Genomic DNA, 27,840 nt, shown 5'->3' with positions numbered 1-27,840 from the left:
CCGCACTTTCAAAGCAGTCAACGTTCAATGAGGACGATGGGAAAGGGGTGTGGCAGCAACAAGGTCTTTAAGGGTGGAGATATTGCCACCAAAGAAACTCATATTTTGATTGAGAAATTACCCCAATGTACTGTACTGTAATAGTCCCTTCACGCAAGCACGTAGAATGCAGCAGTAATCACTCATATTTTAGTTCAGACAGTTATTGATCCCAATGGAGAGAATGCGCTATGTTGGTTTGCTTTGGAAAAGTCAGATCCGGTATAAATGTACCTCTTTAAGATTGGTATATGCTTGAAAGGTCGACAAGCTCCGCGCGGCTCCGCGTGTTAAAATGACATCATTTCGGCCACCCCGCCCCTCTGTGCGGGTCAGCAGCGCGGTGCGCGCTGGAATTTTTTTTACCACGCGGAATACATGGCAGAGAAACCACTGCTTATGGATGTTCGCTGGTACAAACACCTTTTTGAAAAGGACAACCGTGTCCTAAATACCATAAACAACTCCTGACGTGCACGCAGAATTTAGATCGATTGAATCATCTAGGATTCTCTACCTCTGTCATCGAGGAGTCTTGTTTGTATGATGTAGACTCCATTTACTGCCACCTGTAGCATGGGATTGGCTGACTGTGGGGGAAACCCGCAGCGAGTATTAAGGCCTGCAAAACGCGTGCCAGCGAGATTCCACGCGTCTCCTTTCCGCGCGGAGCGTTCGCGTGTCAAGCATAAACCGGGCTCTACAAGGTAAGCTTTCATCAAGTGCAGCAAACTAATGAACTGATGTTCTGACTCATAAAAACGTATAAATGTTATCCATCAGTTGTACATCATGCGCTCTGTCCTCCAAATACTAATATTTCAAGCTTGCTTTGAGCTCCTTACCTGGAACTCGTGATCCTAGCACCCTTTACACCACTTGGGATTGGGACCGGAATCAGAGAAACATCATTCCAAACAGAGCCTGGAAAGGCGGAAGAGGCATCACAGCAGAGAAAGGCTGGATGTGTGAGAAAGATGGACCTGCTTCATCTGTAAATTTGTTGAAAATGGGCCAGAGGGTTTCCACCACTATTTGACAGAAGCAGAAGCCTGTGATTTATAAATGATCAGCACCTCAGTCATGCATCATCTGTGCGTGTGCTTAAACCTGCTGGCACAGCCTTCATCTCCTCCTCTTTTTGACTGGCGCTCTCATCCTCTCTCTTTTATTTTCCCTTTAATGTTCATTTCTCCACTTCGCCGAGATATCCTCCAGTCCAGCCCCACATCACACAGCTGAAGAATGTGACGGCGGTGGAGGGCAACGCCGTCATGATATCCTGCATCGCTGAGGGCGAGCCGCTGCCGGACATCTCCTGGAGACGAGCCATTGATGGGCGGACCTTTGTGGGTGTCGACAAGGTAGAGTGCCAAAAGAGCCATTTGGTACTTCATTTGTGCACAATGACATCCAGTGTGGACACACATATTGAAGTTATTGTAGACCCTCTGTTTGTACGTTTCTCCTCAACTCATTCTCCTCTAGCCCTGTTAAAATGGATCTTTGCCTTATATAGCTGTCAGTGGCAGTGAATATGTTGTAATGAATCTTAAAATACAACCATTTAAAAAGGATTCATACATTCTCCTGCAAAATATCGATTGAGTTTCTCCATCTTTTGATAACCTGCAAAGCTAGAATCAAGGCAACTGGACTGGCTTTGTTCTTAAGAGTCCCCTCATATACTGAAACATGCTAGGGACTTTCTCAAAGAATGTCCCCGCTACCGACAACAGGTTCAGGAAGCGGCAAACCCAGATCGGGCAGGCTCTAAGATTGTTTGCCTCAAAGGAAAAAACAAATCCAGAGAAAAAAAAGCTTATCAATGCTGTTCATGTCAGGGTTCGATCCCCTGACGCATGTGACCGAAGCGTCCTTGAGCAAAACTCTGAAGCCCCAGGTGCTACTGATGCCGTATCTGTCATCAGTAGGTAAATGTATGCATTAAGTGTAAAGTAATTTGAGTACCTAGGGTAGAACAGTGCTATACTCCTTAAATGCAAGTTTATTTATCGTTTCATCTTGAAAGGCAATTTAAAATAAAGTTGTATAGAGCAGGGTTTCTTTTGCAGTCAGAGACCCCTTTAAGGAAATTACATTTCCCAGAGACCCCCATTGCGGCAACTAAACAAAAACAAACACCAAAAAAAATGATAAGAATTTAAACCAAAAGTGCCCGTTTTGGTCACCAACATATTGAATTTGACAACAAATATAAAAACAAATATATGTGACTTTTCATCCATACTGAAGTTGACAAAATAAAAATTGCAAATTGCATGCCTCTTCATAATAAACTCAGTCTATTTCAACAAATATATCAACAAATGTTACTTTTCAGCCATACTGAAGTTTATCAAATAAAAATTACACATGGCATGCCTTCTCATAACATTTTAAGGGGTCAATTTCCCCTAAAAAGGTTGCTTCCAACAATTTAGTGAATAAATAATCAAGCTCTTTGACGATGACGTGGATTACGTGAATCTATTTGACGAATAACAACGTTATTACATTTTTAAAAATATATTAAACTGTTGAATTAATTCCTTTACTGAAGAGTCAGGAATACATTCACAATGCAATCTCAAATAAAGTGATGTAAATACATGTTTTATTAATAACCCGAGTAATTGCACGGACCCCTTGCAGTCAGGCGATGGAGCCCTGGGGTCCACGGACCCCACTTTGAGAACCAGTGGTTGAAGAAACACAAGCTGAATAGGTGTACAGCATGCTAATGGAACACATTAAGCCACTTTGATGCCAATCTTTCTTTCCAGCGCGAGATTAGTTTTCGCCTGCATTTTTCACTACTTGCAGCGTATGCAGAAAAGGATTTTCTTTTCAACGCCTTTTTTGTTCAGTCCTTCTCTGTTGTTTTTATATGTTACCACTAATGTTGACATTAGAAATTTTCAGAGGCACAGAAGCAGCAGGTACAGATAACCAGACCTGGAGCAACGTCTATGGTTGTGAGGCCTTGAAAAAGGCTGCAGCTTGGCAATATGTGTATCTGCGTTTCAAGAGAAATTCTTTGGGACAAGGACAAAAGAGGAGATAAACGTCAGCTAAAAGAGCGGTATGGCTTTATCTGATTTTAATAGCAAAGCAGAATCTGCGGTAGTTTAGGCTCATCTATAAGCTTCAGCTACAAATGGACTGGTTTATGGACTTGCTGTCTTTTGTTCCAACAACTGCTTTCAAAACATTTTGTCTTTGCCGCATAGATGAGGCAACGTAGGAGTCAAACGTGAACAGCACAGGGAAAAAAAAAAAAAAAAAAAATCTGAAGAAAGAGGACGACAGTTAGTTTCAAGCCATGCTGACATTTACAGCTGGCATTTCTAATAAGTCTCAACCATTGCAATGCAAGTGTCTCAGCCCACCAATCTGAAACCCCCATGCTTTCTTTATATTACTTATGCATTCTATTAGAACACAACATTCTATACTTTCTCTTCTTTACCAATCCTTTAAACCTATGCACTTTTTAGCCGTGTGTTGTCCCACCTGCCCCCTGCGCACTGTGCATGTGTGATTGCATGAACATGCATGGAACCTCTGCCTGCACTGTATGTGTGTGTGTGTCTGCACTTCACTGTTATGTGCTGGCCACTTGCCTTACACTGAGCTGCATATCAAATAGGGTAGGCTTTGGAGGCTGCCTTGGTCTCCACGCACACACCCGGCAGTTGGCTGCGAGGAGTGGAATGGGGGTGGTGGTTTGGGCGAGAGATTGTTGGCTGGTCATTTTCTGACTCGAAGCTCTCCTCCTGGAAGGCCTCCTCTCCCTTCCTCCTCCTAGCTGTTCCCTCCATCTTCAACATTCAGAGTGTGCGTGTACTTCTCCAATCCCGTTGACCCCTGCTGGCAACGTAAACATTCAAAGTCTGAAGTGATGAGCCACTGCAGCTGATTGGCTGACAGTATTGTCAAGATAAGAGTGCCGACAAACTCAATAGGATAAAGCAGAGACGACATGGAGTGTTCTCTGGTGGACTGGGGACATTACATTGTGCTCAATGTGCTGGGGAAGATATGTTTTCATTGTGCAGGAAAACATTGCAAGATAAAACATTTCCACCAGACAGTACAGTTCCCTTTAGATTACAGTGTTCCCTTGCTACTTTGTGCTCCATATTTTGCACCCTTCGTGCTTCACTTAGCTATATTGCAGAGAGACGCACTGTGAAGATTCCCTACATGCCAAACAGATGAGTTAACTGTAAATGCACATGCCACTGGCACTCCTTGGATGTTGACCTATTGCAGTGCACATATAAAATCTTACATTATTAAACCTTATTTAATCCCTTCTGGTTTCCATCACTTGGCTGTAGTCGGGGAACACGGAGGGCCGGAGTTGCCCTGGGAGTAACGGCCCTCAGACGTTGAACTGGAGTGGAGCCTCCCGGTTAACTGCTGAAGATGAGGGAACAATGTATAGTTTGAAAGAGGGATACATTTGCATTAGATTTGCTATACAGTATAGTATGCATGCTGGTGCCATTTCTGGGCATGGTATGTTTTCTGTTTAATCTCGGCAAGTTTTGAGAAATGCCAATGTGGAAAATGTACTCTACTAGCGAGATACAGTTTGTACTTCTGCAAGCTCTGAAAATTTGATTTGACAACTTCACAAGGGTGTTGTCTATCATACAAGAGGAGTTTCAACTGCCACCTCCCGTAGAATTTCTCCCATCTCCTAGGGTAGGTGGGGGGCACTGAGTCCGAGCGGACCATGTTCCGCGTCTCCATCGTCAAGTAGGCAATTCCCAAACCCAGTGGTGAACACCAGCTGTAAGGGATGCCATCAAGCTGAAGTAAGAGTTTTCTTGGGGCATTTTGTCCCATGGGAGTCCAAAAGCAGCTGGCAAAGCGGTTACAGCTTTAGTGGTCCCAGAGGCAAAAACTCTGGTGTGAGAGGAGTTCATTGAGGCCATGGAAAGCGAATTCTAGACAGCTTTGAGGAAATTCAAAAAACACTATTTTCAAAAAACACTGTGTACAGTGGAGATGGGGCGCTGCTGTCCTCGACTCGAGACAATGTGAGCCGATGGGCAGAATACGTCAAAGACCTCCTCAATTCCACCGAAGCAACTTCCCTTGAGGAAGCAGTGTGTGGAAACTCCGGAGTGGGCTCTTCGATCTCAGGGTCTTAAGTCACTAATAAATAAATTCTTGTCAGTCTCATAGTACCACCTGGTCTTTGGACTCGTGGTTGAGGAATACTGGCCTATAGGAGTGAACTATGCTCTGATGACTTTTGCCTTAAAACTATGGACTTCAAATCAGCAACGTTCAAATTGTTGTAATGTTGTGAAATTGTGAGCTACCTCCATGTATTATCTATTATTTTAAAGAGGATCGTGTGGAACAAGATTGTATCAACATCTCAATGTTAATTGTTTGACTACATTTATTTAGAGACATAAATAAGCCTGGTTTTGTGAAAATGCATCACAGAAGGACTATAACAAGATTGAGGCAGATCTCAGGATCTGACGATATCAAAAGTGACAGAGTGGCAATAGCTGATTTTGGAATCGAATTAATGAGGCCTGTCATGTAACATTTTCTTTCATGTGCAGTTACTTTGTGAAATATGCATGAGTCCTGTGTTTCACATCAAAAACTATTTTCATAGCAGTAGCTCCCCATCCAACAGGATGTCATGTAGTCATGTAGTGAGAAGCTCGATCGTCTCAGATGGCAATGGTCCATTTGCTCAGGCACTAACAGTGGATACCTGATGATGCATGACCTTGTTACTGTTTATAGCCATTGCTGCCCCATAGTGTATAGCCCAAGAGAACACTACAATGCAACAAATACTCCTGAAGAAAAGCTACTGTCAGGGTGGTAATGAAAAGAGAACAGCAAAAATGCATCATCGGTTCTGGATTTGGTGACTGTGTCTCCAACAGCCTTCAGGTACTGCTTCAATCCACGCCTTGTCTGTTAGGGGGGATATATATATATATATATATATATATATATATATATATATATATATATATATATATATATATATATATATATATATATATATATATATATTATATATATTATATATATAATATATAATTATTTGAGGAACATGCTTTTTTGCCGTACTCCATTCTTCAGACTTCAATTACTTTTTTTTTTTTAAAGCTTCCGGTCAGTGAAGGAGCTACAGCGTGTCCAGCCCACCCCTACACCACATAACTATTGTTATGTGTGATTTTTCTGCCAATATTACATGCATGCAGCACTACTAGACCCTTTGATACCTGCTAGTTGTTTTTATTAACAGCATAGTTACAGTTAAATTTAGTGTATGAAATGAAATAAAAATAATTATTTTATTTCATAAAACCCCGACTGCGCATGCCACCTGGCCAGTCTGCGCATGCCACCATGGCCAGTCCATAGAAAATTTTCGGGCTCCGTCCCTGCTTTTGGTAACAGTTAATGTCAAATATTCTGTCTTCAGACGTTACCGTAATATTGGAGGATTTTAGGGTTTTCGGCGGCACCAGAAACAAACAAAACAAACAAAATATATACAAACAACAATAAGTTTGTATTTTATTTTTTGGAGGGGGGATACATCTTGTCAATTATATTGATAATACAAACAGCACAGATCTTATTTCTGCATTTTTTAAGGACATATTGTCAATTGATTTGAATATTTATACAGTATATATGATACACATGACCTTATATGTTCACTAATTTTTGTTTTTTTAAATCTTGTTTTGTTTTTTTCCGAGCATCATATGCATTAATGATGCTATTGATTCACAAGCCTGTGCCAGCGGACACAAGCCTGTGGCATTTACATGCTTGATGCTGGTACTCTTCCTCCAATTGTGACCCTACATAGGGCCCTTGCAATTTCACCAGACAAAAACTCTATACAGGAAGTTTGGAGTTGGATAGTCACTCATATCATGGCCGCTCTTAATGCTGTTTAATACATAGCGAAACCTTGCATTTATATGATGCCTACTGAAATGCTTAGGCGGGGAAAAAAATGTTCTGTATAAAAAAAAAAATTGGGGTTGTTATATACATATATAATATACATTTAGAACTTTGTTTTATTTTTGTGAATCCGTGGGTGCTGAAAAGAGTATGTGAAGGTCAACTGCAATCTTGTCTGTTTTTTTTGTATTCTTTCGTCTATTGGTACGCTCTCAAACCGTTTTCTCTCTGACCACATTTTGAAATAATTTCTGTGCAAATTGCAACAGATGCTGTCTAACAAGTTCGAAGAAAAAAAAAACAAAACAAGACATTATTTAGTGTCATCTTTTTTCAAACAATTATTCATTGTGTTCACAAAAAAAGAAAAATCAATCAATGTTCAACAGGTCGAAATGGATCATATCATGAACCCCCTCCTATTTTTATCGATCATACACGTCTTTGTGTGTGGTCAAGTAGTAGGGTCCATTTTAACCCAAGTTACTGTCGCATTTTTTCTTTGAAAATCGCTTTACAAATGAAGTTTGATGGATTAACATCCACCGTGCAGCCTAACTAAGTTGCTAAATTGCCAAACAGAACAGCAGCAAAAGAACGCAGTTTAAAAAAAGAAAAATTCTTGGACCGTATTAATCAGCAAATGCCAATTGTCGAAGATGTAGCACACTGATTTTGAACAAAGAGGATCCTTGAGTTCAAAAAATATATTTTTTGAATTTTAAAATATGTCACCAAACAAATGGAATGCCTTCATAATTATTGTGAAGGTAGTTGTTATGAACTTGACCTTTAGCTTTGTACACATTTCACTGAAGCTAAACACTTTTTGTCCTCAGAGCCAGGACGGACGCTTTGATGTGCGCGGCCTCCATGGCAAATCAGTACTGACCATCAGCAGCGTGAGGCTTGCCGACCTGGGCCGCTTTGACTGTGAGGCACTCAGCAGGATTGGAGGCCATCAGAAGAGCATGTTTCTGGATATTGAGTGTCAGTCTTTGTTTGTTATTTATTTATTTATTTACACCCCATGGTATTTCACATGACTTTATGTGACCCTGCCCACATTTGTTCTCGCGGTGAAACATGAACTGTCTTGAGAAAAAAAAAACAAAAAACTTGTGATTCGTCTATTTGATTTTTTGTTTGGAGGTTATTGGACTGGGCTATCCCGGACCCAATGAGCTCTGACGCTGAGATATGAATATCGGCTCTCGAACGATTGCATTCATTATAAGCGCTGCTTGAATGAGAGCATCGGACAAGGGTATTTATTGGTCACAGAACCCTGATGCTTTTAGACACAGTGACGCAGGTCGAAGGCAAATGGATTGACCACATGTGATTGTCACCCTCTATAATACCCGTATTGCTCCTGATGTGGCAGCCGGCAGGTATCGTCAAATTTAATTGTTTTGGCCTCAGCTGACAAGTGACACTTGCACAGACCCTGCTGAGGCAACCGCTGCTACCCATCTAACTAACTCATTTAATCAGTCACTACAGCAGGTGTCTCAAACTCATTTTTATTGCGGGCCATATTACACTTCTAACTAGTTTTGAAATCAGAGGACAGTAAAAACTGTTCAAAAGATAGATTGGGAACAAAAAATGATTTTTTTTTCCCTCCAAATTTTTAAAAGTTGAAGACAACTTGCAAATTTGGTACTTTATCCAGAAACTTGTAAATCAAATCAGCATTTTGCAGGGCAGTTGAAATGAGTTGGTGGGCCGGTTTTGGCCCATCGGGCCCACACATTAGTTCCTCCTGGCCCATTGATCCACTTTTTGAAATCAGTAAATGTTACAGCCTGGATAAGAATGAAATGAATGAACACACGGCCACAGATGCCTCCTCTTTCGTGGCTCAAGCGAGAATCCAGCTTTTATCCACTAGATATGCACAATTGTTTCAAAACAAACTTTAGTACACAGAATACAAACGCAAGACTAAAGAATATTGGACTGGGCAACCTACTGCATGTTTAAAGGAACAATATTTTAAATAATAAACATCAATCTGACTTCAACTTTCTGTTCACAAAATGTCCGTTCACAAAACGAGCACATACACGCACATACGGCACAACTTCAGTTCACAATTGATTCCACCCGTTATGGTCGCCGAGGGCGATTTCGGCCGACACGGCGGCGAGTACAAGAAAAGCGATTCGAACACACTCAAATCGTCACTGTAATTCAAAACGAACTTTTTCTTTCTCTTCTCTCAACGCTTATTCATGCCAATGAGTGTTTTCAAAGATATTTTCATACCTGGATAAGAATGAAATGAATGAACACACGGACACAGACGGCTCCTCTTTCGTGGTTCAAGCGAGAATGAGCCGTCTGACCGTGAGTCCCCACCTTCTTCCTGTCCAGCAGACATAAACAATCGATCAGTCAGAGGCCAAACTAGTTGATCGTCAAACCCATTGATTGTGACTAATACAACTCAATTATTATTGCACATGCACAGTTGTACATCAATAATCATTCATTACATAAACAGAGTGTATCGACAACCCTTGAATGCAACTATCACCTTGGCGTACAAACAAGAAGCATTGACACTGTATTACACATTGACAATATTACACACTGTCTGTAGAAAATAACACATTAAAGAGGTATAACAAAGTCGCAAATAATACTTGTGACCGCATCAAAACATGCAGGGAATCCTTCCTCCTCTTATGGTTGCGGTCATGGTAACGGGGGAGTGCAATTTTGGCTTACATTTGAATTGCTGCCATTAAAGCATTGAGTCAACTTTCTAAATGTATTTTCCCATGTTAGGCATACAGTATTTGCAAACTATTTGTATTCTCATACATATTTGAACCAAACTTTAATATGAATGTGACATTGACTATGTACATATGTGTTCCGGACAGACATCCCAAAGTTCGTGACCAACCAGACTATCTACTATTCTTGGGAGGGGAACCCGGTTAACATTAGCTGCGATGTAATCTCCAACCCACCTGCCACTTTGCTGTGGAGGAGGGAGCACTTCACCATCCCCGCAGAGGCCACCGTCAATACTCGGGTGCACAACGGCATGGGCAAGTCCATACTAGAGGTACTAACCCAAAGCAGTAGCACACAGATACATGTCATCCTCATTGCCTTCACGTTTGCTTTCTTTTTCTTTGTAGGTTACGCCCATGTACGACAGGGACTTCGGTCGTTACAACTGCACCGCCCGAAATAACGTTGGCAGTCGATACCAGGAATTCATTCTGGCCCAGGCAGGTGAGTGTGAGCTCCGATCTCTGAGTAAGTTCCCAAAGTGCAAAGTTGGCAGCCCCAGATAAAAGACCACGATAAGCCGTTTGTGCGTCTCGGGTGAGTGCTGCGTTATGGGTAAGCTGTTTTTTGGCCGCATTCATAAATAGCGGAAATCAATGAAGCAGGCTGCGTTTGGAGCTTCCACCCACTGGAAAGTTGGTTTTTGTCATTCAATCTATTTTCAACATGTATTGACAGTACTGGTTTACAGCAACTTAGCTTATTTAAATGCTTAAGGACATTGTGCCGGATGTGTGCACCAACCAGCAACACCAGGATGTGAGGAAGACACAGGTACTATAGGGGCTTACTTCAATGCGTGGCAGGAAGCAGCTTGTATATGACTTTGATGTTAACTTGTGTGACCCAAAGCATATTTGAAACAAACACTGTGCTCTCCCCTAACGCAAGGGGATAGGGAGTGCGATAAGCACCTACCTATAATAAAATGTCTTTAGAGCACACTGTAGTTGCATGGATTATATCGCATTGCTAAATTGCTGAGAAGCATGACGTTTTTTGGTAAAATACTGGTTTTGTAATGCTTAAATCCCAGCATGCATAAATAAAATTGTGAAGAAATCTGATGGCAGCGTAGGGTTAGGGTTAATTTGAAAATCTTGTTCTCAAAGGAAATGTCGTAACAGTGACCAGAAAATTTTTTCTGCAGTGTCTCACTCTTATCTTTAGTTTTGTTTTCCTGTCCGCAAACAACCTTTCCTCACTTAGCCTCTGTGCGTTCCCTTGGTTTCAAGATATTGATCAAATAAAAGTGTTAAAAAAAATTACAGTTTTAGTCCCTCTTTAACATTCATCTGATCATTTCACTTCTGTTGGGAATGTGTGAAGAATGACGGGAAGTTTAGAACTGCTTTTGCTCATTCTGTAGTTGGGTGAGCTTGTCGGATCTTTCTTTACAATGTTATTTTCTCCGTCAGTATCCCAGTCTATAAATTTCATTTGAGCAGTTAATCATGAAATGAAAGGCACCCATCGCTTTGTCATTTAAAGCCTTTGAAAGGATGCCTGCAAGTTTTAAGATCTACAGGCAAACCTTGAACCTTTAATTTGCACCCCAACTTTCAAACTGATAATGACCACTCATTTGTGTGGTAGTTGTTCTTTCTTTTTTTTCTTTTTTTTTAAACAACTTTCACGCTCGCACTGATACATTATGCAGCTGGCCTTTTGCACAAGTACTTTCCAAACTTCTGCCTGTCAGCTAATAGTAATGGCCTAATGGCAAGTACTGTATTTGAAAGCTCAACTAACAGTTGTATCCACCCTATTTTAAGTTTCTTTGAACCCGGTAAGTCTTACAATGGCAATCAAGAACGATTGTATTCCAAAACGTATTCTATTCACCTCAAGCTGAGCCATCGGCATTTTCTTTGCTACTTTCTAAAATTAACCATAATTCACTGTTGCATAGGTTTGTGTTTTGTTGAAAGGATCGGTGCCGGTCGGCGCTCAGGAGACAAAGACAACACTCAACAAAAGACCAACGTTCCCAAATGCTATTTAGCCCAAACAACTGGCATATTTATTTTGACCAAATGCAAGTTCTCAAATAGTTGACATTGCGTGAAATCATCATATGAGCCTCTTACCTATGCCGAGAAGGTGGAGAGCCAACACCCAAGTAGAGCTCCGCTTGTCAACCGGCTGGGCGTCCGTACGTAACCCGCAGCAGACTCTACTTGTTTGTACTCTGCATCTCTCTTTTGTATTTTTTAGTTGCGTACGCGAGGAAGGGCGGGTGGCCTACCCGTCCGCCCTGGCGGAGCTACACCTGTTTCCCGATTTGATATTGACACTTAAGTGTGTCCTTCAGGCTCTGAAAAACATCTTGCTCAAAAACATCTTGTACAATAATATCTGTCAACTTCCCACGACAATGTTCTTCTTTGTTATGGGAACAAGACAGTAAAGCGGTCAAATGTCCTGACCAAAAACAAGTTAGTGAAAAACAGCATATATAACCATGGTTGCGCAATATATTTGGGTTTTCAACGGCTATGGGAAGCATCACTAATTACAATTCCTCTCAGTTTGTGATTGCATGATTGCATCGCTCCATGACTGCGAATCAAATCAAATCAAATTTGTATAGCCCTAAATCACCAAAGTCTGCGACAGCAGCAAAACACCCCGGAACCGGAAGTGTTGATGGGGTCAGCACAAAAGCGAATCTTGTTTGCTGTGCCAAAGATTGTGGTTTTCCAGCAAAGAAGTCGTTTTGCAAGTGATAATGTAAAGAGATTGTCCGCGGTCTCCTTTCTCCAAAACTTGATCCCAAACTTGTCTGGTTTACTTGCAATGTACTGCAGGAAACACCAGCAGGTGATGGAAAGAGCTGTTCGGCAACAGGGCAACATGGCTCGGTGGTAGAGTGGTCGTCTCCCAGCCGAAAAGGCTGTGGGTTCGATCCCCCGACAATCGAGATCATGTCTGAGTGTCCTTGAGCGAGACACTGAACCCCCAGTTGCTCCTGCTGCTGCGTCATCAGTAGGTAAATGACTAATTGGTGTAAAGCGCTTTGAGTACCTAAGGTAGAAAAGCGCTATATAAGTCAAAGTCCATTTACCATTTCACAGTGATGTGTCGACCAGGGTTGTACGACGTGACGCAGTTGGTGACAAATGATCCCCACACGTCAGAAGTTGCGGCAATTGAGTTTTTTCTCACTTACTGCAGGTGGACTTGTCATCAAATCTTAGGTGTTGCATGATATCTTTGAAGCGGGTTTAGGACATTTTTTGAATGATCTGTTGGTTTCCCAGGTTTGCTGACCAACAGTCATTTAGTGATTGCACCCTGGTGACTATTGCAATAAAGGCCATTAGTTCAGGGAGGGCCATAAACCAATTGACATGCTGTGCATGTTGAATAGTTGATTCTTGAATGATGCGAATCATATCAGGAGTGACAAAACAGGAAGCTCTGAAGTCGACCTGAAATCTTCTAAACGCAGCTGTTGGCGCTCCATTTTCAGCATAAGCGTCGATTGGGGTGAAATGGAGTTGCATCTCCAACTGTTCTTCACGCCACACCTGCTATCTTTTGCCATCTCTCTCAGATCAACACCCAACCAAGCTTTGTTTTTTTGGCCGAAGAGCTGTTTCCTCGTCTGCAAGGTGAAAAAATATAAATTGTGAACATGTCAAATGACATCACAAATGTATAAATACTAATATGAATTTGAATATATTATCTTCTGTATCCTAATCCTGTCCGATATATCGATCTAAATGAAGAAGATACAAAAAAGCTGAAAAATGTCTTGCACATCAGATGGCCGTGATTGTCTGCTGAGGTGAATGGACCTCATAAATTGTAGAACATTGCCAAAAAAAAGAAAAATGTTCCACCTTTCCTGTTTTTTGCATTCTCCTTGTCTGAAAAGAAACATGAAAAAGACACACACACAGGATAATTTCCCACGGCACACCTGACAATATCTCACACTGGTGAGCCGCAGTACAGCAGTTGAAAAACATTGGCCCAGGTTATCAAAAGTATAAAAGGATAAAACCTGACCTCACATGTCGTCTTGCATAGCAGTGGGCTTTGAAGGCAACAAAATCACATGATTACAACTGATATGAGTCAAGACATTACTTATTAGTGTAAGAACACTCGAATTTGAGAATTTTTCATGGGGTCTCTGGGTATAGCTGGCATACTGCCACAGAAGTGTCATCACATGTATTTCCAGATGTACCATCCAATCCGTATTCGATGCGCCTGTCGGCCATCTCCCAGCGTTTGGCGACCGTCACTTTCATGAAGCCGGATTCCCATGGTGGCGTGCCCATCAGCTATTATCGGCTTCAGTACAAGGAGGTGGGACTAGAGGACTGGAAGGACGTCATATCGCACAGCGTGCAGAGTGAGTTTTCAGTGCGGCACTGAACGAATCATACATTGAATGGACAAACGTATCGCAACATTTAGACAATGAGAAGGCAGTGGAAGAAAATACCTTCGCCCTATTCATGGAAAACAGTGGTTTTCAAATTCGGGCATGAGGACCCCTGGGGTTACCTGAAGGCACATGTTAAAATCTTACAGACTCTCTGTGTGTGAGATTTTAACTCTTTTTTTTTTTTTTTTTTTTTTCAGGTATCAGCTGATCTAATCTAATGTAATGAACATTACAGTTTTCTTTTCAATCTATTAGTGAATTAGTTGGAACATAAAAGCAATGTATTGCTAAATCATTTTATAGTGTCTCCTTTGCCAAACGATGTATGCCTTTTTCTTTTTTTTAAGTTACAAAGGGCATCCATCATCAATAGTCACACAATCTTTTGGGAAATCAGCCAGGTACAAAACAAATGATTTTATATCATCTATATTCTGGAATTGCTGCATGGAATAAGAACTGAGATACCAATACAAATTTAGTTTCAAAATATTTTACCGTAAATCCCTGAATAGATGACGCACCAGTGTATAAGGGTCAAATTCTGGTATTTTTTATGTTTAAATGTGTGTGTATAGAACGCACCAAGAGTTTGGCCACAATTTAAACACTACAGCAAAGCAGAATAAATTTATTTTTTTGCAAATTCTCCCATTCTTTTTTTTTTTTATTATTACATAATATTAATTTATATTTGTACTGATTTTCCCACATTGTGAGCCATCGGTGAACGCTCCAGTGTAACATTGAATGCTATCCAAGCTGTTGTTTTTCCTTTACCTCGCGACGCACGCAGCTCGAGTTCATTTTGCCATAAATACCAGAAGTGTGCACCATCCATGTTCTATTAAGTTTATGACCGTGTGTAGTATATGCCAAAAGACCACAATTAATAAATGTGTCAAACGGAACACATTTCCATAACCGGTGCACTCTTAATTGAATCAGCCGGAGATATCATAACCTTCACATGATTATCTCTCTTGTTTTAGTAATACTGTATATCTATGTGTGAACAAGAATGGACTTGGTCGGTGGTTCTGTCTGCTCGTTTCTTTTATTTAAAATAATGCCGTAGCAACCTCAACTAACTCGAACTGCTGTTAGGTGCAACAGGAAACTGGCTGCGAGCAGCCAACTAACGTCCACCATCTTGCTCGTCCCGTTACGGTAATTATTGTAAGCAAGAATACGCTCGTCTGTGCATCAAAATTTGGCTTACATGACTGACAGATTAATCTTCCTCCGTTATTGTTGGATAAAACATGTCCTTTAATCTTTAAGTTGTCGTTTGTCAGACGCATCCATACTTTTGTCCTTCGTTTTTGGAGGGAAAAAGCGTGTCTTATTTTGGGGGAATAAAGCTTATTAGATTTGAGGTCAGGGTCCTCAAGCTTTTCCAAACCAGACCCATTGAAGTACACTTTTGACAACCTTGCCTTGTATACTGTGGCAAATTCATGCTGGGACAGAAGAGGGCGTTTAGTCAACCCCCCCCCCCCCCCCCCCCCCCCTCGGTAAGGAGTCTTGCCCACAGCTCATAGTAGATTAATTGATTGAGCTGTGCTATCCAAGATCTTTGTCCGTAATATGTACTGTCGTCATTAACAGGGTAAGCGTTAGCACAGGGTAAATCAAACAAATCAGAGTAGAGAATAAAAGAATGAATAAGCTTGATTTTAAGTCAAGTTTAATGTGTATCTTATTTTAGAATCAAGACCAAAAATACTTGGTGCATTTAGCTCATTAGAATCCAGCGTGTGGCATTGGAGAGACCACAGTTTTCACTGTTGATATTATTAAAACATTATTAGAAGGCTGGACTCATTACATTGCGATGGCAATGCCAAAATGCCCAAACGCAGAGAAGGATACTTACACAGGGGCAAATTGCCAACTCTGTTAAAGAACTGAAGCAGTGCCCAAAGCTGCAACTACAGACGATCTCATTTGTGCTGACAGACAAAACAAAATGGCTAACTCATTACACTGTTGGCTTTCTAGCTCAAAGAAGAGATCCTCTGTCTACGCTTCATTTTTAATATGCAGTGTGCACGTAGGGAGAATAGCCACAAATGAACAGGTGGTGAGAAAACCACTGAATCAGGATAAAGCATGTAAATATTTATGAGCCACTTGTTCTTAACAGGAAAAGTTGTTTACTCGTGTTTGGGGTCACCTTGTGATTATCTCTTACCAGCAACAGTGGTACTGACCAGCCTGGAGCCCAATACAACATACGAGGTTCGAGTGGCGGCCGTCAATGGGAAGGGTCAGAGCGAGTTCAGTCACACTGAGGGTTTCCAGACCTTACCCATACGTAAGTTCCTCACTGCCAAGACTTTTTCATGTAGATGGGTCAAACTAGATATCAACATTTGACCAAATACTCACGATGGACCGTGGGATAAATTAGTCAGTTCATTTTTTGATTGTCATGCTTGATTGCCAAGTACAAAATGCTTTGAGTGAATGCATTGAAAAAAGGTCCAAATGATTCCTGTTACTCCATACTATCTTAGCCACACTCACAATGGAGGGTGCCGTAACCTAACAATCTGTTGGAATTTCTTTTTTTTTTGTGACTACGCAGTCTTAATGAGTGCGCTACAGATTGGGAACGGTGCAGGTCGTCAGGCTTCGGCGAACGTTTATACTGGGGTCTTGTGTGTGGCACATGTGGGTCTTCTGGCTACCGAGTGGGCTTGGGCTATGGTACTTGTTTCCATTTAAATACCATTTGAGCTGTGTGGGCATGTATTGGGCAAATGGCCAAAACTGCCGGGGCGAAAACCACATTGCTCCTCCTGAATCCGAGATTGGATTTCCCGGCGGACCCTCCTCTCCAGCACCCCTGAATAGACTTTACCGGGGAGACTGAGGAATGTGATCCCCCTGTAGTTGAAACACACCCTCCGATCCCCCTTCTTAAAAAGGGGGACCACCACCCCAGTCTGCCAATCCAGGGGTGCTGTCCCTGATGTCCAAGTGATGTTGCAGAGTCATGTCAGCCAGGACAGCCCTACAACATCCAGAGCATTTGGAAACTTCGGGCGGATCTCATCCACCCCAGGGCCTTGCCACCAAGGGTTTTTTTTGACCACTTCAGTGACTTCAGCCCCAGAGATGGGTGACCCCACCTCGGAGCGTCCAGACTCTGCTTCCTCAGGGAGAGATGTGTTGGTGGAATTGAGGAGGTCTTCCAAGTATTCTGGTTCACAACGTCCCGAGTCGAGGTCATCAGTGCCCCATCCCCACGATACACAGTGTTGATGGTGCACTGCTTTCCCTTCCTGAGAAGCCGGGTGGTGGACCAGAATTTCCTCGAAGCCGTCCGGAGGTCGTTTTCCATAGCCTCACCAAACTCCTCCCACACCCGGGTTTTATTCCTCGGCGAGCGCCGAAGCTGCACACTGCTTGGCCAGTCGGTACCTGTCAGCTGCCTGGAGTGTTATCTTGTTATCTTTCAATCATCCTGCCTGTGTTATGTGTGGCCTATGTGGGCATAGGTTAGAACTAGTCAGCATTCATCAATCATGTCTGGTTTATGTCACACACAACCATGTGTGAGCTGTTTGGGCATTGGTTAGAACTGGTCACCCATGTGCGGGTCTCATATGGGATGTATATAGGCTAAGTGGACTTTACATGATCAAACAGAGGAGACCACCGGTAATCCAATCTACGTATGGGCAAATAACACAAGATGATATAGACAACACTGACAATGAACCAACAAGGACTGAAAGAAGACAGGGACTTGATTATGAGCAAACTGACGAGACAATGAAGAACCCCGGGACAAAACACAAAGGGTTGGGGCAAGCTGATTGGGCAATACTAGGAACTACCTGGTCAGCAAGCGAAGGTGCACAATCTTTTTTGTTGTTAATTTAATTTTGTTTTGTATTAGACCGGTCCCTATTAACCGCAAGGTTACATACGCGAGGTTAAAACGAGGGATCACTGTATTTCAAAATGCATTTTTCATCTACAATTGCTCGCTAACTAATAACTTAAATGATGTTTTGTTTGTTTTGCTTCAGCAAACATTTGCAATGGGGGGGCCCTTGGAAAATTTGCTCTCTGACTCCCAAAAATTTGAGAACCCCCCCAGCTGTATAGAATTTGTCAACTTTTGATTGTGTACTGGAGTCCGATGCAACGGTTGCTGTTTGCTCCTCTCCCTGCGTGTCCCTTAGGAGAACCAAGTCCACCGGCAGTCCATGGGCAGAGAGTCTTGGGGAAAGCCTATAAGCTTGGTCTGGTCAAGCAGGATGATGGCGGGATGCCCATCGTGGAATATATCATCAAGTACAAGACAGTGAGTGACACAATGCAATGTCCGATACTTACACACACTCCCATTTGTTGGACTTGTATCGGTTTTTGTTGTGTTGCAGGAAAAAGAGGTGCAATGGATGACCAAGCTGGTTCCAGGCTCCCATGACTTTGTGATTCTGCAGGCGCTGCAGTGGAACATGCGATACGAAACGGAGATCACAGCTCGCAACGTTAAGGGACTTTCTGAGCCTGCCTTTTACCAGTTTTTCATGCCACAGAAGCCTGAGATGACAGGTAAAAGTGCCACCATGTTGTGTGTTTTGGGTGTGGATTGTTGTGTAAAATTGAAGATGTCTTTTTTTTCAAGACCTCCAGCTAGTTTGGAACCACAACATGCATACATACAAATCCGCACATACAAACAGAAACATAGACAGATGCTTTAATGTGTGCCCCATGCGCTGCTCTAATATACCTCTTTGCACTCTGTCTAGCGAGCGGGAAAGTGTGTTGTTGTCGAAAAAATTTAATTCCTTTATTGCCCCCCCTGTGAGAGCCACCAACTAAACCCTCCCAGAGGAGGCTTGCCTTTCCTCACCGATTCTGGTTAGCATGGTTTGGAATGGATCCAGCCAGTGTTTTTTTCTGATGTAGCTTCATGGCCTGCAAGCGTGTGCACTGCCCTCCCAAGCAGAAGCGGAGCTCCTGAGGAGCATTAAGCTTGAGGCGGGTCGTCGATCGACTGCCCTCTCTTGTTAGGCGCATTGCGGGAAAAAGCCTGGGAGCAAAGCAAAGATGGGGGAAGAAACCCGTTCTCCAAATCGAACTAACGGTAGCTCAGGGTGAAAGTGTGTGCTAAGAAGGCAATAAAGATACAAACAACGCAGGGACCTACATAACTCTGCTGCCTTGTTTGCAATTACTGCATTTTCCAAGACAGTCTTGATACTCATGCAAAACTGTGAAGTTAGTGTTGCTAGGCTACCACCAGGAAGACATCTGTGCCCAAATATTGATCACTGATGAGGTTTACCGTCAAATATGGGGAATACAAGTGGAAAAAAAAAATATGAGTCAACACAGTGAAAATAAATAAAAGTACAGCGATACCATCACTCAGCTGTTTTATGTTTGTTTGTTTTGCATTACAATATGTTTTGTGGTAGGGACCATTGGGAAATTATCATTGCAGTTTTCCCAACGGGGCGTTTTCCCCAAGAATATCCGCAATAAATGGACTCCACAGATTAGAGATTGTTTTTCTCACTATTGTTTTTCATTTATTATTTGTTTTTCATTTATGATACTGAATGTGGTGGTGCCAGACTTACAGATAAAATGCTATCAGTTAATTACAATTGTATTCAAAGCGTTATTGTTTTAATAGTGTTAGTATATATTTTTTTATATCTAAATGTATGCTTCCTTTATGATTGTTAGATGCGTGTTTATGCTTTGGGCTTCTTGTGCTTGAGTTTTTGGGAGTTGGAAAACAAAGTTCAATCCCACTCTGAACTGACCACTGATTAGCTGCCATTGTGTCTCACATTACCTGATCCTATTGTTGGTGGGAGGCAGAAATAAGTCATAAAAATCAAGGAGCATGTTGAGAATTAGCAGTCCAATGAATGATAAATTTAACTTTGAGAAAAGAACGCCACAGCGGTACTTTTAATAAAAGGAGAGTGATTGGCATTCTTTGTCAGAAGGAGTTTGCTTACCACAAAACAGCTCAAGTTTAGCATTCCACATCCATGCAAAGCACAACACTGCAACTGCAGCCACAGCTAACAGTAGCAAAACAGACGCTAATATCGTGAGCCATAGCAAAGCTCTTTGCCAAACTATAGTCTGGAGCACTTTTAACTCGATTTTAATACAGCCGCAAGTAAATGGTTCCAAACGCATCTATCGAAGAAAATGAATGCCTAAAGCTACTCTTTTGTAGTGGGTCAATATTTAGATTTGCTACAATAACAACATGTATCTAAATTAAAATTAAGAAAAATTAAAAAAAAAACACTGGGGGATTTTCTCAGAAATTCTTAAGATTAAACACAGATTAGAGAAGTACAGATCTCAATTCAATAAATTCTCAGTGGTTTTTATTTCTTGACATGTCAAGCCGCATGACTTCATTCACGATTCTGTATGTTATGTTTTTGTTTCTTAATTTGTTGGGGGGGCTAGGGGAGAGTTAGCACCCGGTCGCCCTGCTCTGGTGCACTGTATGTTGTGTGTTGTAAAAGAAAATTGTGGTTTTCCCCAAAAAGAGACACCCCCGTTAAGCCTCTGTACTGTGGTTAGAGAATCACCTAGTCCTTGAAACAAGATAGACAAGGTTTTATCAAACACATTTCATATACTTTATTTAAGTACATACAATATTTGTAAGGTGACACACTCCTGCCTCGTGGAATGCACTCAGCATTCTCGTGGAATGTTCCAGTCCCCTTTACCCGTGATAAATGAAGGATTACTAACATAAATAAGTAGAGATAGTTTTCTCTACTTTTGGCCACAGTAGCTGCCCCATTTATGCAAACAGTAAGCTGAAGCATAATGCATTTTAGGGTTAGCAAAGTGTACTGTACAGCTGGGGCATTTGGATCCAAGTGCACGCGGAGACTGATAAGAGTGCTGAACAACTGGTTTATTTCGTGCAGCTAAAAGGAAACAAATGGAAGACTGGCTTAGACCCAGTAGCTTGGAAGAATGGAGGTAGGCAGATGAAGCAAAGCCATGGTAGAGAGTTCCATCAGGAACAGGAAATTTTAATGTCACGCAGGCAGGGCACTTCCTCTTACCAAGGCAGTAGAAGTTAGTACAGTCAGGGAAAGCTGAGCTAAGAACCCAGGCAGACAAATCAGGATAGCAGAATCTGGCGGGGACTGGCAGGAAGAGGGAAGTGTGTATGCTTGGACAGGTAAATGGCTTCATTTGGTGAGGATTGGACAGTTAATTGGAATATGGTCAAACAGATCAGTGGGGGAAAGTGAGCTGTCTGAATGGGCAAGCTGTGACAGAACCGAACCTAGTCAATGCCAGATAATAATTTACTGGATCGGTTGTGTAAAAAGTGGTCACTCCAAAGCATTTCTGAGTGCTGAGTAGGTTGCATCAAGTCTGGCTGAATCCTGCTTAAATTTGATCCAAGAACAGATTCCCTTCCTCTGAGCAGAACGCCCCAATGCTTACAGAGCATCCTCTTTCACATCCTCAAACACTTTGTGTTTTTCCCCCAAATGATTAGCATTTGCTGCCTTCTTAGTCAATTAATGACCATTCGGTCACCATTAATGGATGCTCTGAGACGGATCGAGGGAGAGTCAGGCAGCGGTGAGGCATAATGAGTCTTGCGTTGTCACGTTTGGACAGGTATGAATATGTTGGGATACTGGAGAATGAACGGACAGCTCAGGGTGCCATATTTCCGGAAGCAGAGCATTTCAAACCTGAGCCTTCAGTGACATCGTGCCATGCTGTCTCCATTTACTTATAGCCGGCATGCTCCCCTTTCATTCTGAAGACCCTGGCAAGATTTCGGGGAACCTGACAATACTAGCTGGGTGAAATCCGTACGACTGGATAAAAATGTTATTATCTGCTACTTTAGACTTTCCACAGTGTAATATGTGCATGTGCACTACATCTGGTATATTGGCAATTTAAACCGATATTTCTAACCAGGAAGTAAAACGTCTTGGTAGCGGAGACCGCACCTCTTTCCGTGTGCCTGCCTAGCAAACGGTCCAGGAACTCTTGAGTTCCTGACCGTGGGTGTTCCGGGTCCAAAGTCCCTGTTCTGTGGCCCACGAGTTTGCATTCATACCGAGGGATGGGGTAGCTGATTGAAATTGCCCTGATGACTTGAGGCATTGGGAAAAACTGCACTCCCTCTCCTGTTTAACAAGTGCCGCCAACTATAAAGGTGAATGACAAGTAGGATGATGAACTAAAGAAGCTGCCACACACTGCACGAGATTTGAGCCTGATAAGCTTTTTTAAAATTTTTTTAGATAATGAAGTTATAGCAATCAAATTATGCTGGAAAAAGTATGGGCTAACCCTGCTAAAGGGGTTTTCTTACCGTGGTAGAATATAAAACCAACGAGAATTGAGATGTTTTTTTTTTTTTTTTAATTTTTTGTTTTAAACATTGTACAAAAAGTGAAACGCTGTCAGAAAAAAATAAAGTACAGGCGAATTTTACTTAAGTACAGCAACAAAGTATTTGTAGTTCTTGACTTTCCGATTTATTTTGACTTAATTCTTCCGATTTTCATTTGTCATCGCGTTGTGATAGGTTTTGCACAGTTACAGCGAGGGTCCTGAAAGTTACGTTAAATAGAAATGTATAATGTTTATTATAATTGCTCACAGTGATCCTCTTCTATGTCTGAGCAGAATCCCTCTTTAACGGCCTGGGCCTCAGGGCGGTGGTGGGCCTTGGCCTGGGAGCGCTTCTCCTGCTGCTCGTCGTGATAGATGTCAGCTGCTTCTTCTTGCGACACTGCGGCCTGTTGATGTGCATCACGCGCACGCTGTGCAGCAAAAAGACAGCCACCGGCGGTATAGGCAAAGAAATGGAGGAGGGCAAGGCCGCCTACCTGTGAGTGTCATTTTGTTTCTAGAAAGGGTGGCGACACTGGAGTTGTATCAATGTCAACAAGTCATTCATGCTTGTAGAGGGTGCATCTGCTGTGGGTGACGCGGCCTTTGGGTCACAAATATTTATTTTTTTCCTCTTAAGAAAATGTGCACACACATACAGTGACCTGTTTTAAGAAGTTAAACAGATCAAATTTAAACTTAAACTTGTTTTACGCAAACTGTTTTTTTTTTTTTAAATGAGAAAAGAAGCCTTCTTTTTGCCGTCTAGGTGCACCTACAACAGTCGCCCGACCACCTTTTCAACCACAGTATGTCTCTAATGTCTTCTTCACCAACATTTCATCGTGTACGTCTGTACGTTCGTGTGTTGTGTTCGCATGTGCTGTAAATATTTGCATCGTGCAGTTGTCTTTGGCCATGTAACACAATTCATTCATTCGGCTGTCTTTATTCAAAGTTATGATTGTGCACGCTAAAAAGGCTGACTTTAAGGCTGCTTTGATTTACCCTGTTTTATATCATTCAATTCATTGTCTAATGGACAAAACACAATGGCACTATTGTTACATTATGCAACAAAATGTCACTTTTGTTTGCAATGATGCCTTTGCTTTAACTTTAATACATCCTGCGGAGATAAGGAGTGCATTAAATAACAGTGTAATGATTAGCTCTGCCCCTTTATAGTCATAGGCAACATAAAACAACTTGATTGCCTAAATACTGTACAGCTAGATCCTATTCACACCATGGATGAATTGATGTGGACACGGCACAAACAAAAGTGGCAAAAAAGAGGTTACACCTCCACCATCAATCTGGGTTTGTAGCAGCTAATGAAATATGAAATTGTTATCACCGTGTGGCAACGTTAACTTCCTCCAATCAAGGACAGAAGAACTCACCAAGTGCGACTGGGAATTGTGCTTATTAATTCTCCACCCCACCCACCCTTGCCTCCTCGCCCCAAGCCTGTAATATCACTTTTGTTGCTTCAAGGTAATTTGTGGTTGGGATACGTTTGGAGTAGAGATGTCCTGTTCCCATCTTTTTGCACCCGAGTCTGAGTCACCGCATTTTGAGGATCTGCCAATAGAGTCCACATCCGATACCCCAAAAATATAATGAGGCTAATGAGGCTAAAAATGCTTCCATTTTTTTTTAACAAAGCTTTTTTCATAGGGGGATTACATTTTGGGGGGTGACGAATTTAATTTGTTTTGTTAACCGCAGCCCTATCTTTTACGCCACATAAAATGCTCAGTTTATAAACATGGAAGGTCACCTTTGCATTGGCTTTGCTTTCTGCATTAAAATATTGCTTTAAGGCCAACATTTTTATTCTTGCATGAGACTTGCTTCACATTAGCTTCCTGCAACAGCCTCAAGAACATTCCCATACTGGCTGAAAATTGTGTGACCAGGCCCAATTTCAGGTCACACGATCAGGGTCGAGACGTCCCTAATTTAGAGGATTCATGGATACAATCTAACGTGAGTTCATACTAATGTATGTTGTAAATGTATCAAAAATCCTGCTCGCACAAGGACAATAGTTTTGATTGTTCAAAAGCCAGACAGATATTCCTTTACAAATATGTTTAATTATTTGCTTGTACTGTAGTTTCAAGTGGTCCATAACCCTTCTGCACCTTACAAAACGGCGTGCCTAATATTTTGACCCACACACAGGGCACATATGGCAAAATCATTCATTGGAACCTCCACTTGTGCATACAGACAAAAGTCAATTTTCCCTTCAACAAAAAGTCTTTTGAAATCTATTGGTTATATGACATCCTAAGTGGTTACATAACCGTTTTTATGTTCCCCTTTTCTCGGCCAGTGAATACTATTCATCATCTAATGAAATATTAACAGGTATCATCAACTAAATGGTGTGTAAGAATTTCACTGTGTTCTATAGTACTATAAATGTGACAATACAATCTCTTTGAATCTTTACATTTGAGAAAAGTCACCTATTTCCTAAGCAAGATAAGTCGTTAAAATCTTTCTTGAGGATTATTGTCAAACAAGTGCATTTTGGTATATAACAGTGCCTGCATTTTATTGTTGCTCTCTTGCTCTCGGTTTACACATATTCTTTCTCTCCGTTTCTCTCCTTTTTCTACTTTGCCATGACATCTCAGCTTTATACTCACAAACATTCCAGCAAATCTACCTTGCTGCTCTTCTTTAATAAAGTACATGCCTATGTTGATCTTAGAAACAATCGTGATAGAATAAGCATTTTAACGGGCTTTTAAGTGTGTCGCTTAGGACTTAAAAGTCAGCTCAGTCTTTAAATCCGTTTGTAGGCTCCTGTAGATTAGTGAACCTGCACTCGATGAATAGAAATGTTTGTATGTTCATTGAGTCCGGTAACACGTTCATAGAGCTTGAGTTACAACGTACTTTATTTCAAGCAATGCGCGTCATGAACTATGAATTAAATGTTCATTAATAAAATAATGCTATCATTATTGAGTGACACGTTAAAGAGTGGTTCATTTAATACATTTTCAGTTGTCAGCTGTGTTGCCTAAATATATCAGTGATTTGGACTTCTTGGGAATGTTATTTTTGATGGTGAGTGAGGTCCTTTAGTGAGCATTCAAGCGTGGAAATAAAGTCACAAAATTGAATGGGTAGCCACACCTCTTCACTGCCAATATTCAATTATATGTGATTGTCTAATGATCGACGGTCCTGTTGGATTCTGTCTGTCCAAATGTAAGAATAAACGTGAACATTTTTCATGTCTTTCCACCACTGCTCCATCCTGCTATTTTTTTTTTTTTTTCATTTTAAGAAAGCAAGCTTCCTCAGGCCATTCGCCCGTGCTTTCTGTCTGTGACTCAGCCATGCGTTTGCTGGACATCCTCCCCTTCTTCTCGAATCATTTCCGTCTTCCCTACAGAGCCTTCCCTCACCAGGTCTCTCACGTGTATGCCGTGCTCTCAAATTGCAGGAAACTGCCTCTGAAGGAAGAAAATGGCAAAGAGTCTCTCAAGCTGGATACGATTGAAATCAAATTGCAGGGCGACCACAACATCCACATGAAGCCAGACGACAGCAAAGCATAAAAGGGGGCCCTCCTTTCGCACCCACAAGAAAATTGGAATCGCGAGACCAAAAACCAGAGAACCTACAGCAGTGGGACATATGGAAAAAGAGAATAATTTTACACATGTAAAGTGAAGTCCTCGATTAAAGCGTGGGTGACATCAGTAAAAAAAAATGATTATCTGTTTTGTTGTACCCAATTGTAATTCACGTGGATTTTTTGGGGGAGTTCCCCCACCCTCCAGTCCTCACTCATGGGATGTTTCATATCAACAGTATTCACAGCTCAGCGTGCACCATCACACTTCGCGGTGGGTTGTGAAGCAACTGAAGCCAATGATGTCAACCTATATATTTTTTGACGTTAAAGACGTTTCCTTCTGAGCCTTCTGCAAAAGAGGTCTTTCTAAGCCAGGGGGGGGGGGGGGGGGGGGGGGGGGGGGTAATGTACGGGACATTAACTCATTCATTAACTGCCCAATCGAAAATGATTTTTGTATTTACATAGCTTTCAGTGACAGTGAATGAGTTAACGTTTTCACTTAACATATTCACTTGCAGCCCAGTAAAAATGGATCTTTGGCAGTGAATGAGTTAAAATTAAAAAATAAAAACTGAATATTGTCGCGGCAAGTCGCAAGTGTGGATTGAGTTCGATATTGCAATTGTTTTTAGGAACGTATCGTCATACAAGTTAGAAGTGTTTTGTGTTGGTGTCGGTCCCCGCCTGTGAGCTTGAACTGTGAATGTTTTGATCACTCAAAGCAGTTTGATGGAAAAAGTGAAAAGCGGGAGCCCTAGGGATCCAGACACAAGTCAACATTTATTTGGATGTCTTTGCACTCTGTGCCTCTGATATCACTTAAAAATCGTTTCCCTTTGTTGGCCTGCTTGCTGACATTGTCAGGTGTTGTACATAGGGGGGAAAAAAAATATTTTGCAGAGCTTTTATGTGAACACGCCATAAAGAATGTGATTTTTCAAATGGCAGTTCCTTATTTTGTTATGCTGTATTTGGTCCAAAGCTTCGTCGCTTGTAATAACTTTGATCGTCTCGTGAAATCTGCGGTCTAAATGGATTTCATCTCAATTCAAGGAAATCGTCATATCTGTTCTATCCTGTAGTATCGGTAGACACTTCTGGATCACCGCTTTGAGGACTGAATGTTTTTGCACTGCCGCCGCCCGTGGAAAATGCGGTGAACGCAGCACAAGTGTAGGCCGATGGGGTGCCTGCAAACGCTGACGTACGAGATATGTGGGAAAACTGGTGTCCATAAAGATATGTGGTATTTCAAATCCAAACTACAAGTTTAGACCTCGAAAGTAACCCTTCCTCTTTCTGCCCCCTGGAGTCTTTACCCACCTTCCTTTTTTGTCATGCCCACATAAGCTACTGGAAAGAATGTTCCGGGATCCTCAGCGGTGGCTTCATCACGCCCATTGATATTGTCCACATCTTCCAGCCAAGTCCCCGTGATGAACATCTTGAGCTAAGCGAAGAGGGGGTAAAAAAATCGGGCACAGCTATGCTTCTCTGACAGGAAGTGTATCGAAGTGCATTGTAAGCGTCGAAAAACAAAAAACTCCGCAGGATCTCTTTGTGGATGTGCTGTTTTATCTGGCCTACG

The 27,840-nt window shown here is 41.8% G+C and overlaps 1 protein-coding gene and 2 long non-coding RNA genes across 8 annotated transcripts in view; 1 reads left to right on the top strand and 2 right to left on the bottom strand.

The window, feature by feature from the left end:
* The window catches only part of LOC148427912 (uncharacterized), a 2,841-nt gene extending 1,202 nt beyond the window's left edge, over nucleotides 1-1,639 (bottom strand). Inside the window, exon 1 of the long non-coding RNA XR_015864176.1 lies at nucleotides 885-1,639. This is a non-coding gene — a long non-coding RNA (uncharacterized LOC148427912). The remainder of the gene's footprint in view (nucleotides 1-884) is intronic.
* The window catches only part of LOC148427911 (uncharacterized), a 30,936-nt gene extending 21,586 nt beyond the window's left edge, over nucleotides 1-9,350 (bottom strand). For 2 of the 4 annotated variants that reach the window (XR_015864172.1, XR_015864174.1), the window contains exon 1: nucleotides 9,295-9,350. This is a non-coding gene — a long non-coding RNA (uncharacterized LOC148427911). The remainder of the gene's footprint in view (nucleotides 1-9,294) is intronic. The other 2 variants (XR_015864175.1, XR_015864173.1) reach the window with 2 other exon arrangements.
* The window catches only part of ncam2a (neural cell adhesion molecule 2a), a 161,098-nt gene extending 134,481 nt beyond the window's left edge, over nucleotides 1-26,617 (top strand). Inside the window, exons 8-18 of one of the 3 annotated variants that reach the window (XM_088406246.1) lie at nucleotides 1,258-1,403; nucleotides 7,860-8,010; nucleotides 9,918-10,105; nucleotides 10,182-10,278; nucleotides 14,033-14,206; nucleotides 16,443-16,562; nucleotides 18,445-18,566; nucleotides 18,646-18,820; nucleotides 22,934-23,138; nucleotides 23,409-23,448; nucleotides 26,115-26,617. In XM_088406246.1, the coding sequence (XP_088262372.1) occupies nucleotides 1,258-1,403; nucleotides 7,860-8,010; nucleotides 9,918-10,105; nucleotides 10,182-10,278; nucleotides 14,033-14,206; nucleotides 16,443-16,562; nucleotides 18,445-18,566; nucleotides 18,646-18,820; nucleotides 22,934-23,138; nucleotides 23,409-23,448; nucleotides 26,115-26,171 (1,475 nt within the window). In that variant the 3' untranslated portion in view covers nucleotides 26,172-26,617. The remainder of the gene's footprint in view (nucleotides 1-1,257; nucleotides 1,404-7,859; nucleotides 8,011-9,917; nucleotides 10,106-10,181; nucleotides 10,279-14,032; nucleotides 14,207-16,442; nucleotides 16,563-18,444; nucleotides 18,567-18,645; nucleotides 18,821-22,933; nucleotides 23,139-23,408; nucleotides 23,449-26,114) is intronic. The other 2 variants (XM_088406239.1, XM_088406232.1) reach the window with 2 other exon arrangements.
* The last annotated feature ends 1,223 nt before the right edge of the window (nucleotides 26,618-27,840 follow it).

Source organism: Hippichthys cyanospilos, chromosome 2 (genome assembly GCF_059441005.1).
Source record: "Hippichthys cyanospilos isolate Australia breed blue-spotted pipefish chromosome 2, RoL_Hcya_1.0, whole genome shotgun sequence".
Lineage (NCBI taxonomy): Eukaryota > Metazoa > Chordata > Actinopteri > Syngnathiformes > Syngnathidae > Hippichthys > Hippichthys cyanospilos.
The sequence above is the reverse complement of the archived record's forward strand: the minus strand, read 5'-3'. Positions and strand labels throughout refer to the sequence as shown.